The following is a 13847-nucleotide window of genomic DNA, read 5'->3' on the forward strand; positions in this document are numbered from 1 at the left end:
AGATTGGAAAGGAAGAAGTAAAATTATCTATTCACAGATGACATGCTAGTGTATATGGAAAATCCTAGGAAATTCACTAAAAAATTATTAGAACTAAAAAAAGTTCAGCAAGTTTTCAAGATACAATAAGTATACAAAAACCAATTGTATTTCTATACATTTGCATGAACTACTGAAAAATGAAATTAAGAAAACAATTCCATTTACAACTGCATCCAAAAGAATAAAGTATTTAGGAATAAATTTAATGAAAAAAGTGCAAAAATTATACTCTGAAAGCCACAAAACACTGTTGAAAGATATTAGAGAAGATCTATAATTGGAAAAATACCACATGTTCATGGATCAGAAGACTTAACCTTGTTAAGACAAGGATACTCCCCAGTCTGATCTACAGATTCAACGCAATCCCAATCCCAATTCCAGCTGGCTTCTTTGTAGAAATTGACAAAATTCTTGTAAAATTTATATAGAATTGTAAGGGACCTAGAATAGCCAAAATAGTCTTGAGAAAGAAGAACAAAGTGGGAGTCATACTTCCTCATTTCAAATCTTTTTTCTTTTTTAATATTGGAGCATAGTTGATTTACAATGTTGTGTTAGTTTCAGGTGTACAGCAAATTGATTCAGCTATACATATACATGTATCTATTCTTTTTCAGATTCTTTTCCCATGTAAGTTATTACAGAATATTGACCAGAGTTCCCTGTGCTATACAGTAGGTCCTTGTTGATTATCTATTTTATATATAGTAGTGTCTATGTGTTAATCCCAACCTCCTGATTTATCCCTCCTGATTTCAAATCTTGATACAAAGTAACAGTAATCTAGGGACTTCCCTGGTGGTCCAGTGATTAAGACTCCGAGCTTCCAATGCAGGGGGTGCGGGTTCAATCCCTGGTCGGGGAACTAAGATCCCAGATGCCACATTGTGTGGCCAAAAAAAAAAAGTAATAGTAATCTAGACAATGTGGTACTAGCACAAGGATAGACATATAGATCAATGGACTAGAATTGAGAGTCCAGAAATAAACCCATATGTCTATAGCCAACTAATTTTCAACAAGAATGCCAAAACCATCCAATAAGGAAAGAATAGAACAAATGGTCCTGGGACAATTGAATAGCCATATGCAGAAGAATGAGGTTAGATCCCTTCCTAACACCATATATGAAAATTAACTCAAAAGGTATCAAGGACCTAAATGTAAGAGCTAGAACTATAAAAACTCTTAGAAGAAAATAAAGGGAAAATCTCTACAACCTAGGATTTGGCAGAGGATTCTTAGATATGACACCAAAATTATCAGCAACAACAACAAAAATAAACCAGACTTCCTCAAAACAAAAAACGTTTGTTCTTCAAAGGACACTGAAAAGAATATGGGGAATTCCCTGGCAGTTCAGTGGTTAGGACTCAGCACTCTCACTGCCGAAGGCCCAGGCTCAATCCCTGTCAGGGAACTAAGATCCCACAACCCACATGGCCAAAAAAAACCCCCAGAGAAATAGAGATACTTAAAAAAAAAAAAAAAGAATATGAAAAGACAACGCACAGAATGAAGGGGTATATTTGTAAATCATATATCTGAATTGTTTCAGGGCTTATGTCCAGGAATATAAAGAAATCTTACAACTCAATAACTTAAAAACATTTTTTTAAATGGGCAAAGGATCTGAATAGACATTTCTCCCAAGAAGATATACAAATGACCAATAAGTACATGAAAAGATTCTCAACATTATTAGTCTTTAGGGAAATGCAAATCAAAACCACAATGAGATACCACTTCACACTCACTAAAATGGCTAGAATCAAACAGTGAGATAATAACAAGTGTTGGAAAATCTGTGGAGAAATTGGAACCTGTATACACGGCTGGTGTGAATGTAAATGGTGCAGCTGCTGTGGAAAATAGTCTGGCTGTTTCTCAAATGATTAAACATAGAAGTTACCACATGATCCAGGAAATCCACTCTTAGGTATATATGTAAGGGAAACGAAAACATATTCTACACAAAACTGTACGTGAATGTTTATAGCAGCATTATTCATAATAGCCAAAGGCAGAAACAACCCAAATGTCCACCAATGGACAAACAGATCAACAAAATGTTGTAAACCTACATATTGGAATATTATTCAACTATAGAAAGGAATGAAAGACTGATACATCTACAACATGAATGAACTTTGAAAACACTATGATAAGTGAAAGAAGTTAGTCACAAAAGACCCCGTATTATTTGATTCTATTTATATGAAATGTTCAGAACAGGGAAATCTATAGAGATAGAAGGTAGATTAGTGATTGCTTAGGCCTGGGAGTGGGAGATAGGGCGACAGGGGTCTGATAGCTAAAGGGCGTAAGATTTCTTTTTGAGGTGATGAAAATGTTCTAAAATTGACTGTGGTGATGTTTGTACATATCTGTGAACATAACAAAAAAACAATAAATTGTATACATTAAACGGATAAATTGTTTGGTGTGTGAATTATATCTCAATAAAGCTGTTTTTACCTTGCTTCACCCTAATCCCAGGTGTGCTCTGCATCTTTTCCCTCTTACACAAAGAAAACCACTTTTTATTTGTTGCTGTTGTATCCCCTGTCTCAGCAGAGGGTTTTTGTTGTTGTTTTTTTTTAATTCATTAATTTACTTATTTGGCCATACCAGGTCTTAGTTGCTGCACACGGGATCTTTGTTGCCACGTGCAGGATCTTTAGTTGTGGCATGCGGGCTCTAGTTCCCTGACCAGGGAACGAACCCAGGCCCCCTGCACTGGGAACGTGGAGTCTCAACCACGGGACCACCAGGAAGTCCCTCAGTGGATATTTTAAGTAAGGGAGCTAAAAGTAGAAAGTTGCTTGCAAGATACTCATTTCCTTTCCTGACCTTTTTTTTTTTTAATACAGCATTCATTAGAGTTTATGACAAGCATCTTTGGGAACAACAAGAAGAGAAAATACGTCTCTTTTCAGAGTGATCATAAGCAAAATGATAGAATGACAGATTTCCTCAAATTTTAAAGTTTTAAAATAGGAAGGTGACGAGACCTGAGCTCTGCTTGGTGCAGCATTTCAAGGAACTGGCAGGATTTTAGAGGAGATGGCCATGTGCCTAGACAGAGGCTTTGGAGTTCATAGCCTCAGCCAACTTTCCTGGCCATACCTGAATGGTATGCAAGGAGAAAGCTGTCAGAGTTCCAGAGACCACTATGACCCTGGACAATACAGATGTTAGCAGAAACCTTGATGAACTAGAGCTATCTGCTCTCTTTCCCCAGTATCGTTTAAAGCCTGGGCTGGAGATGAGAATCCCTGATATTGATGAAAATTTAATTTCTTGCTACCTTAACAGAATGAGAAGTTTGAGTATCTTAATTCAATTTTTTTTTTTTTTTTTTTTTGCGGTATGCGGGCCTCTCACTGTTGTGGCCTTTCCCGTTGCGGAGCACAGGCTCCGGACGTGCAGGCCCAGCGGCCACGGCTCACGGGCCCAGTCGCTCTGCGGCATGTGGGATCCTCCCGGACCAGGGCACAAACCCGCGTCCCCTGCATCGGCAGGTGGACTCTCAACCACTGCACCACCAGGGAAGCCCCTTAATTCAATTTTTAAAGACAATAAATAAAAGGTATATATTAGGATCAAGAGAGCTATTCTCTTTCATAACCGCAGTTAGGGTTGCCAGATTTAGCAAATAAAAATGCAGGACACCCTGGGCAAATTCCAACAGAAATGAAAGCTTCTGAGCTTCCCTGACTAGGAAAACTATTATACTCCCTCTTCTGGACATACTTAGATACCATTCTTGTATTTGATGAGTTCTGGGTCCTCTTGGTTACCCTTCAATTCCTAAGCAACAAGCTGGAGATGCTGGGCAGTTTCTGGTAACCAGTTTATGTCTGTCATGATCTTGCTGATAAAATTGAAGGCTGGTTGACTCTGGTATTGAATTAGAACTTGTATTTCTCCCATCTTTTATACTTGCCCTATATAGTTATATCTCTTGAAAGTTCTGTTGACTTAGTAGTGTTTCTCAGAATAGAAATAGAATTGTCTTATAAAAACCACTGCTTAATCAAATTTAATATGTATATAAATCATCACTGGATCTTGTTAAAATTCAGATTCTGATTCAGTAGATTGGGATGGGGCCTGAAATTTTATATTTCTAAATAAGCTCCCAGAGGATTAAAAGACTGGTCCTCCTTATCACACTTCGAGTAGCCACCTATGTCACAATCAATAGATATCTGTTAAATATGTACGTACCTAGGCCCTATCCCCATCCCAATGCACTGATTCAGAATTTCTGGGGCAGTGTCCAGGAATATATATATATATATATATATATATATATATATTTTTTTTTTTTTTTTTTTTTTTGCGGTATGTGGGCCTCTCACTGTTGTGGCCTCTCCCGTTGCGGAGCACAGGCTCCGGACGCACAGGCTCAGCAGCCATGTCTCACGGGCCTAGCCACTCCGCGGCATGTGGGATCTTCCCAGACTGGGGCACGAACCTGTGTCCCCTGCATCGGCAGGCGGACTCTCAACCACTGCGCCACCAGGGAAGCCCCCAGGGATATATATTTTAAACATACTCCTAGGGAGACCAATGGTCTATGGGTTTAAAATGCCCTCTACCTTTTTCTCTAGTTATTAATTTTTTATCCTTCAAAGCTCTTTGCTGGTCCCTTCTGTCACTTGTTGCTCTTATCGACTATCTCACACTCTAAATCCTTAACAGTTGTCTGCAACAAGCACTTACTGCTTATCATGGGCTATCTTTTCTTGCATACATCCTGTCTGCCCAGACAGATTTTATTTCTTGAAATGAACAATTGCATACTTTCTTGTAGCCTCAGCCCCTGGCATAACACTTAGCATAGAGTACATGTTTAATTAACGTTCATCGCAGACAATAATGCTGATGATAGTGAATGATGAATTTCTCTCCAGGACTCATGGCTATTTCCCAGGACTTGTGTGATTAAAACAACCCGCTGACTCCATAAAGGAAACACCCAACTGATTAGCAAAAACTGTAATTCCCAACCACAGCACGTTATTTTTCAGGGATTGGTGCTACAATCCCTTTGTACCCTGGTAGCTGGGATTTTATTATGGTAAGTGGCATTTTTAAAGGAAAGAAAGTAATACTTTGAATTTATTATGTCTTTTATCTGTGAACCTCAAAGCATTTTAAAGCCATTCATTAAGTTACTGTAGCCAAGGTGTAAATATTATTACACTCTCCTTGCAAAAATGCTGACCAGAGAAAGAGTTACAAGATACTCGATCAAAATCATGGAGCCATTGTAAGGCTACACCAAGAAACTCAGGAGCAGCTGTGTCTGACAGGTAAGCACTTCTCAGCATCTCCCACACCTAAAGTCGTGTGACTTGAAAGGTGAGCATTCTTGTAGAAGAGAGGAGGCCAAAATAAGGAGAAATTTAAGACTATTTCAATGATCTTTCTTCTTCCTCTGTATTCCTACTGCCATTGATTTTTGCACTCCCTTATTCATTCTTACTTATGTTATGGTTAAATGCTGACACATCTTCTCTCTTTCACAACTTGATTTTTGTTTTTCCCCAGTCAGCTTGTTCTTCCTGCCTCCCAGTCCACTGTAGCAGCAGAGCAAAAAGAACTGCCATCTGAGATCTGAAATGAGGTTGGAACCCTTGTTCCATCACGAATTCCGCCTCTTTGAAAAAGTCGGTTCACTCAGAGGCAGTTTCCTCTTTGTGTGTAAAATGGGGATGGATCACGTCCATTTACTCTGTCACACGACGGTTGAAACGACAAAACGCGATTCGTAAACTGTAAAGCACTTAATGGGTATCAGCTGTCCCCTTACTGTACCAGTCCTTGTTTAATTTAATTGAAGCCCAGAACCACAAACCGCAGCGAACCTAACACGGACAGGGCGTGTCTGTAGGGAACAGCCTAGAGGTAGATCTTTTTTCCTTTGAGAAAACGCAGGGCGCGGAGCTGCCGGGAGTTGTAGTCTTTGCGGCGGCCTCCACGTACCTCGAGGAAAGAAAAGAACTACAACTCCCGTGACGCCGTGCGGGGACAGCCCCGCGCACCCTCCCGCCGGCGGGCGCCCCAAGACCAAACGGGAGGGGGCCTACGCGCGCGACGGAGATTCACAAAGCGAGCCCTGAGGCGGAGCGCGTTGTGGTGGCCGTAGTGGCTAATCCAGAAAATGAGACGCGTGGGAGTGTGTGGGGGTTGTAACAAGGATAAAACACGTGGAAAAAGGCAAATTAAAAAATAAAAAGGGCTGTGCCCCGATTCCTCACCACCCCGCGGGTCCTAACTTGCGCATTCCCGGCTCGCGCCTCGGGTCTCGGAAGCTTAAGTCAGCGGGGTTGGGAAGGGGCGGGGCCAGCGGCGCGGGGGGCGGGGCCTAGAGTGGCGAGTGCGGCGGCCGCGGCGGGGCCACGACCCAGACATCTAGGACTGTTGTTGTTCTCTCGCGGTGGGACCGCCTCAGTCTGGTCGCCCAGAGAGACCAGGAGCTAGTCTAGTTGGGAGCGGGGCGGCCGCGTCCCCCCTCTCTCCTGCTTCCCCAAAGCTGCGGCAGGAGCTGGCACAAACATCCTGCGGATGGTCTCCGATGCCCTTCAGTGAGGAGGGGGCGTCGGGATCCTGGTGAGCGCACGTCAAGCCCCTCCAGCTACGTGTCTTTGCCGGCACCCCAGGCCCGCACACCCAAGTCTGGCTGCCATGGCTGAAAACGCAGAGGGGGACTTGAACTCCAACCTACTCCACGCCCCCTATCACACCGGGGACCCTCAGCTAGACACGGCCATCGGGCAGTGGCTCCGTTGGGATAAGGTGGGTATCTGGTCAGCCCGGCATCCGCCCCCTATCACTCCGGGGACCCTCAGCTACACACGGCCATTGGGAGTGGCTCCCTTGGGATAAGGTTGGTACCTGGTCAGCCCGGCATCCGCCCCCTACCCAGTGTACGCCCTTTCCCGTCCCCACCCGGTGCTCGGCAGACTGTGGGGGAGATGGCTCAGGCCATGCGGCAGCGGCTAGCGGAGCCGGGCGTTGCCACCCACCTATGCCTGGGCTGCCTCCCTGGGACCGTCTGAGCTGGGAAAGAATGCCTGTAGTCCCTTCCTTTTGCAGTGCGCGAAAGTGCAACCTCCCTTCCTCCCATCTCCCCCCCTTCAAGTGTATGTCATCCCTCTTAATCCAAAAAATAATAATAAATAATAATTATCATCGTAAGCTATACCCTTAATACAAATGTTTCCTTTCCTCTTTCTTCTCTCTTGACTTCCTTCTCTGCAAATCTGAAAGTGGTTTTTTGCTCTGTTCTTCGACGCTATCTAACCGCTATCCTCTTTAGTTCTGGTCTGGTGTGTTTCCACCTTGCGTCGCTAGGTAGTCGCTGGTCTTTAATCGCTCCCTTGTATTCTCTAATATCACCTTTTGCTCTTGAGAAAGAGAAGCGTTCTCTTTCTTTTTCTGGCCTGGAGTTATTTTATGGAAGTATCCTATTCCAAAAATCATGTTTTCCAGATTTCATGTGATGCTCCTGATACAGAATTGTTTTTGCTTTACCCATTCCTCCTCTATTCCGCCCCCACCCCCTCCAAATTGTTGCGATGATTTCATCTTGTGCAGGCATATAGGATGGATATGTGAGAGCTAAAATTAAAATGCAGTTATTTCACTTGTAAGAGGCCCTTGGCTCCAACAGAGGAAGATAATCCAGGCTTTTGCTTTGTCGAATGCATTAAATGAATTTGTTGAAATAGAGAAGTCAACATATTTTAAATGGAATTAATAATACTGAATTAAAGTATTAGTGTGGTAATATGTGAAATCATGTTATTCAATTTCCTAAAGGATTATTAGCTTTCTTAAAAAGTTTTATTTTCACTTTGTTCAGTCATTCATGCATTGAGCAAAAAATATCCATTGAGCACTGGGTAGTGCTTCAGGGCCTTTTAGGTCCAGCGTATGCTGGTGGTGAGGAAGCTAGAAAGGGTTCCTGCCCTCGAAAAGCCTTCAGTCAGCAGATGAGGAAGACCAACAAATAAGCAATTATGAGTTATTTAGTATTACTTGATCATGTATGTATCTTGGACATTCTAATTCCTCCTCTGGAGTCTAGACAAGTGCGGCTCAAACTTTGCAGTGCTTACAGATCACCTGGAGATCTTAAAATGCAGGTTGTGATTTAGGACACCTGGGGTGGGGCCTGAGCTTCTGCCTCATAATGAGCTCCCAAGTGATACCAATGCTGCTGGGCTGTGGACCACACTTTGAGTAGCAAGGCTCTAGAGTGTTCTGACTGAGATACTAGAGAGCTAACACCCTTTTTGTAGGATTTGACCATATATATAAAAAATATGTATGTATATACATATATATTTTTTTCAATCAAGTGTGAAAAATCTGTGGTATCCCATTAATTATCATAAGGATGTGCAAAATGCAAATAACTTTAAATCCATTAGGTTACCTGGTGAGCTTATGCCACCCAACCCAAAAGCTATGTGACAGCAGGAGCTGAATAGCAAATTATTAGGTAGTGGAAAAACAATGATTAAAACCTAAAGCTGGCCTCCTTACATCCATAATTATTTTTATTCACATTTGGAAGTGAAACCACATTTTTCCCCTGCCTTTTTCATGCTCTCTCTCTTTTTCCTTTTGAGCTATTGATGTATTTTTGTATTTCATCTACTTATTAACAGTGTGGAAACTCAGTAAGAAAAGCTGAACTTTTTATTAATTGCCTGCTGTGAATATAGTTCCTTGTTGTGAAAGGATACAAAAGAAGTGAAGATTCAGAGATTGCTCTTCTACTTTTGGTTCATTAGGGAGGAGGAAGCCTAATAGAAATAAAAGAGCTAAGGCTTAGCATACTGTGAAATGATATATACTACAAACTGCCTGTATAAATATCTTCAGCAGGGATATCTAACTAAATTACAAGTGAAAGTTATCCTTATATGTTTAATATAGTTAATTGCTGTTGTTTAAAGCCATCTGCTGTCAGTAAATGGATGTGGTTGCACTTGTGTCTCCCTAAAGTGATTTATGAACTTCAAAGACACTTGTAGAATTCCAACAGAATTTAATTTACTAGTAACTATTATGTATGTCATAGCCTTTGGCCCTCCAACAATAGGAGTTTGTTTTTCATTGCCATGGGTGAAATCTTTTGTTCTCTTTAGGTGCCAGTTTTTTTTGTTTTTTTGTTTTTTTGGCGGTATGTGGGCCTCTCACTGTTGTGGCCTCTCCCGTTACGGAGCACAGGCTGCGGACGCGCAGGCTCAGTGGCCACGGCTCACGGGCCCAGCCACTCCGTGGCATGTGGGATCTTCCCGGACTGGGGCACGAACCCGTGTCCCCTGCATCGGCAGGCAGACTCTCAACCACTGCGCCACCAGGGAAGCCCTAGGTGCTAGTTTTGACTACACTTTTCCTAATGGGTCTGTTGATTTGATTTTTTAAAAAATATTACCTGAATGAATTAATATTTGTTAATTGTCCATGCTATACCTAGATATTGTTGGGGTATACTAACATGTAAAAAGACTATGAAATACATATACATGTAAAAAGATAACGCAAGGGTGGTATTGGTGGCAATTAAATGGTGTATAGGCAGTCAGTTTTTATAGTAGTTTAAAAGTAAGTGACCTGTGGACTGGGTAGTCAAGGAAGACAATAAGAAGATGGGATGCATCTAAAAAGAATGAGGAGAGCCTTCACTGTAAGTGGAAGAGAAATTAATTTATATTTAAAGTGCCCTCTACATACAAGGCACTGGCTGAAAATCTGTGGGAGACACAAAGATGAACTAGATATGGATTGTATCTTCAAAGAAAATAGAAGGGAAAATAAAACAAAAGCTCACATATATAATACAGGGAGCAAGTAACAAGTGCCTTTAACAGATAAATAGATTTAAATAAGTTTAATAATTATTTAATAAAAATAATATTTACTTAATTGATCCCTCCCTTAATGAGAAAAATACTTTTAATTAGTAAGCAAAGGTGTATCTACTGTAGGTAGATAGTGTAGGTAAGTTAGGCTATGATGTCCCAGGGCACTGAAATGTAGAGTGCAGAAATGTAAAATAATAGATCAGACCAACAGCATTTATTGCATTACACGTGGATGGCATATGTGGTCTTCCAGCACAGAGAAACTGAGTTTAATATCTATTTTTTTTATAGTGAAAAAAAGAACCTACCAAATGCCCTGATTCTTGATGACTCTGGTGAGGCACATAGTACTAAGACATAAGTTGATCTAAAGGCAATTTGCTACTTGCCTAGGTCACCAGTATTGCTCGTTTTAGCCTTGGTGTGTGGTGTTCTTTGAAATCTCTTCATGAAAAAGGTGTTATCTGTGCTGAACCTTCAGGATTAATTAAAATTTAGACTTGTCAACATTGAGAGGAGGAATATTCCAAGTAGAGATGAAAACATTAATGTGTATACTTAGAATATTTGTTTCTGCTGTAGCTTAGGGTACATAGAGAGAAATTGTTGGAAAGGCATGTAGACCAGGTCATAGAAACGCATTAGTATGTCGTTAGTGGCCTTGAATAAATAAAGGTGTATGTAAGTGTTAAAAAGAAATTAGTGCAACAAGACAGGGTGTTTATTGGGGAGGTCCCATGTACCCCTTCCTGTTTCTATGGAGTGGCATTCTGTTGTGCCGTTTAGTATAGTCCAGGATCTGACCCTTTGTTCCTATACCTTCAGACTAATTTGTTAGTCTGTCTTGTCTCAGGATGGACTCACCCGGCTCAAGGTTACAGAAGCTGATGTCTGAATTCAGAATGCTGTTTTATTAATTTATGGTACAGTTGTAATATAAATAGATTTGTCTCAGTCAAGCCATTTTCTAGATGCACCATAAGGGAAGTCAAAGAATCAGAATATTTTTAGTGATTGTGAAATCAAATCACAGGGAGTCAGATATATGGCATAAATGTTTAACAGCATTAGCCTGTAATAAGTAAATGCATCAATCTCTGTGATGGGACTGTCCTACCACTGGAATCCAACAAGTCTGTGGATCAAGGTGTTCCTCCTCCAGGCAATGCGCAGATGACTCTTCTACAGTGCTCTCCCCTTCTATCTTTCAGAGCTGACTAAGGCCCCCAGTTCCTTCCTACTTCTTTCTTTCACAGCTTTCATACATTCTATCAAATTACAGACAAGTCTTGCTGGCCTAGACGCCAGGTTCTCTTTAACATGACAACTCTCTCCTGTTTTTGATATGCTGTAAATTTTAACTTTTCGAAAACAGTCGTATCAAAGATATTAAGCACTGGCCAAATTTGGGTGTGTGAATGTATGGGTGGGGAGTGGGACGGGACCCAGGGCAGAGCTGCTCAGCCAGATGTAGCAGCAACAGCTACATACATATTGAAAACAATATGGAGGCAGGAATTGGCTTGGCGTTTTGAGAAATAATGAGTAGAGTACTATGGTCTCAGAATGTAGGTCTATGTTGAGAAAGAGTAGAAGGTAAAGGTAAAGATAAGTTAGTTAGGTTAGGGTTATGAAATGCCTGAAAATAGAAATAAAAGACTTCATTCTAAAGTCAGTGATTTTCAAACATCTAGCAGTGAAAGTTTTTCAAGCAAAATATAGCCCAAATTGTTTTAAAAGTGGTGAATGAATTTCCTTTTAAATCATCATCATGTGATGGAAAACATACCCATGAAGCACCTCTACAAAGGTTGTCTAGTCCAGTTTCATTGTGCAGAGACCCAAAGAAGTTGTGGAAATTATCAGTTGTGGTGGGTAGAGCCTGGACCAGAACTTGGATCTGCCACCTAGTTCAATCCAATTTTTACAATACTGGTCTATATTACATTTTTTGTTCACATTTTTCTAATACTTTACATAATTTGGCATTTAATCAATGAAGAACACTTATCACCTTATTAATTTTGGAAAATATTAGTGCTTATTACTGAATTTATTTGTGTAGTGTTTCAGACCTTGATGATCTGAATCATTTGATATTCACAGCAACCGTGTATGGTAGGCAGGCTAGGTAGTAGTTATCCCTATTTTTATAAGTAAAGAAATTTAGTTTCAGACAAGGAAAACGACTTGTTCAAGGACACATGGCTTTTAAGTGGTACACTTGGTACTAAACCTAGGATATCTGACCTTTACTCTAGTTTTCTTATCACTGTACTAGACTCTAACCTGAATATTTAGTAAATGTTAGTGACATAATAAACCAAGTTTCAAGGACCTCATTAAAACCATTTTACTGACTTTTGCAAAAGCTGTGGTAGGCTGTAATATTCTGCAGAATAAATTGCCATGAAATATTTTTTAAAAGCTGAATTTGCTGCTCAACAGTTGCTTAGGTTTCCTTGGCAACAACATTCTCCCTCTGTCCAAGAGATTTAGTACATATAAATAAGGGTTTGGAGACACACACACACACACACACACACACATTTTTTTCTTTCCAAATTTCTTACATTTGCTCTTCAGTTTCTACCATTTTATTTTTTAATTTATTTTTATTTCAAAGAAATGCGTGTTTATGATTTTTAAAAATTAGTACAAAGGTATTATAATAGAAAGTGGCGTTCCTAATTGCCTCTTCTCATCCTCAGTTTCCTCCTTAAAAACCATTTTTAACTGTTTGTCTTTAGTTATTCTCATGACTACCATCAAAAGACTAAATTAATATGCTAGTACCACTATTCCTTGATTTGTTTTGGATATTATCTGTCAAATACATACTATGAAAAATGAGAGCTCACTCACACTGTTCTCCACCCTACCTAAACTTTTTTTTTTAAGATTTTTTTCTTTGATGTGGACCATTTTTAAAGTCTGTATTGAATTTGTTACAATATTGCTTCTGTTTTATGTTTTGGTTTTTTGGTCACAAGGCATGTGGGATCTTAGCTACCTGACCAGGGATCAAACCCGCACCCCCTGCACTAGAAGGCGAAGTCTTAACCACTGGACTGCCAGGGAAGTCCCCACCCTGCCTAAATTTCATTATGCCATTAGTTTTAGTTATTCTTTTGAAAGCTTAAATAATGTAATCAGTGCTAACAAAGTCTCCAGAACAGTAAGCTTAGCTCACAAATACAGAGCTCCCAATTGGCCATTTTATTTGAGAAGAGATTGGTAGAAAACATACCTATGTATACAAAACCAGAGAAAACCCATACCAGCTTCCCAGAAAAATCTGTGGATATCAATGACTAACCAAGGATCAAGTTATGTAAAGAAAACAAGCAGCATGAAAAATAAAAACAAAGCAATGGACCCAGAAAGGAACTGAGGTAAATAAGGGAACATAAGAACTTAAAATCTTAAAATTAAGTTTAAAAGGATAATTATTCCATCAAACAAGGAAAGATGCTATGAAAAAGGAAGAGGAAAGAAGAATGAGCTCTTGGGAGTTAAGGAAAAAAAAAACTGTATCCCTCCACCCCCTGCCAAATGCAATAGAAAATATAAAAGCATAAGTTGAAGAAACCTATAGCAAAAGGAAATAGGAAATATGAGGGAAGCTGACATGAAGGAACTACCCCAGGAGTCCAGTGTAAAGAAATCCCAGGTGACAACTGTGTACTAGTTTGACATTGGGCTTCAAAGAAATGTGTCGTGAAAAAGAATGCAATGTCTATGCCATAAGCAATAAAAAGCTGAAAGATGTTAATGATAATGTTGAAGATGGCATGTTATTTCTGGCAACAGCAACATCAAAAAAAGAAAAGCAGTTATCCACAGATGGAAGAAAGGGAGGAAGGGGAGGAGGGAGGGAGGGGAGGAAGGAAGGAAAACAGACCTGGA

General features: G+C 40.3%; 1 protein-coding gene and 1 long non-coding RNA gene across 6 annotated transcripts in view; one reads left to right on the forward strand and one right to left on the reverse strand.

Moving 5' to 3' along the window:
* Positions 1-5835, reverse strand: part of LOC109551978 (uncharacterized) — a 90702-nt gene extending 84867 nt beyond the window's left edge. Inside the window, exon 1 of the long non-coding RNA XR_002178682.3 lies at positions 5543-5835. This is a non-coding gene — a long non-coding RNA (uncharacterized lncRNA). The remainder of the gene's footprint in view (positions 1-5542) is intronic.
* A 597-nt stretch (positions 5836-6432) lies between these two features.
* Positions 6433-13847, forward strand: part of PGM2L1 (phosphoglucomutase 2 like 1) — a 73853-nt gene continuing 66438 nt past the window's right edge. For 3 of the 5 annotated variants that reach the window (XR_012333422.1, XM_033862296.2, XM_073808468.1), the window contains exon 1: positions 6433-6855. Coding sequence is in view for 3 of the 5 variants with exons in the window: in XM_033862296.2 (XP_033718187.1) it covers positions 6745-6855 (111 nt within the window). In the remaining 2 variants the exon portion in view is untranslated. The remainder of the gene's footprint in view (positions 6856-13847) is intronic. The other 2 variants (XM_073808469.1, XM_019946618.3) reach the window with 1 other exon arrangement.

Source organism: Tursiops truncatus, chromosome 8, assembly GCF_011762595.2.
Source record: "Tursiops truncatus isolate mTurTru1 chromosome 8, mTurTru1.mat.Y, whole genome shotgun sequence".
In the NCBI taxonomy this organism is placed as follows: domain Eukaryota; kingdom Metazoa; phylum Chordata; class Mammalia; order Artiodactyla; family Delphinidae; genus Tursiops; species Tursiops truncatus.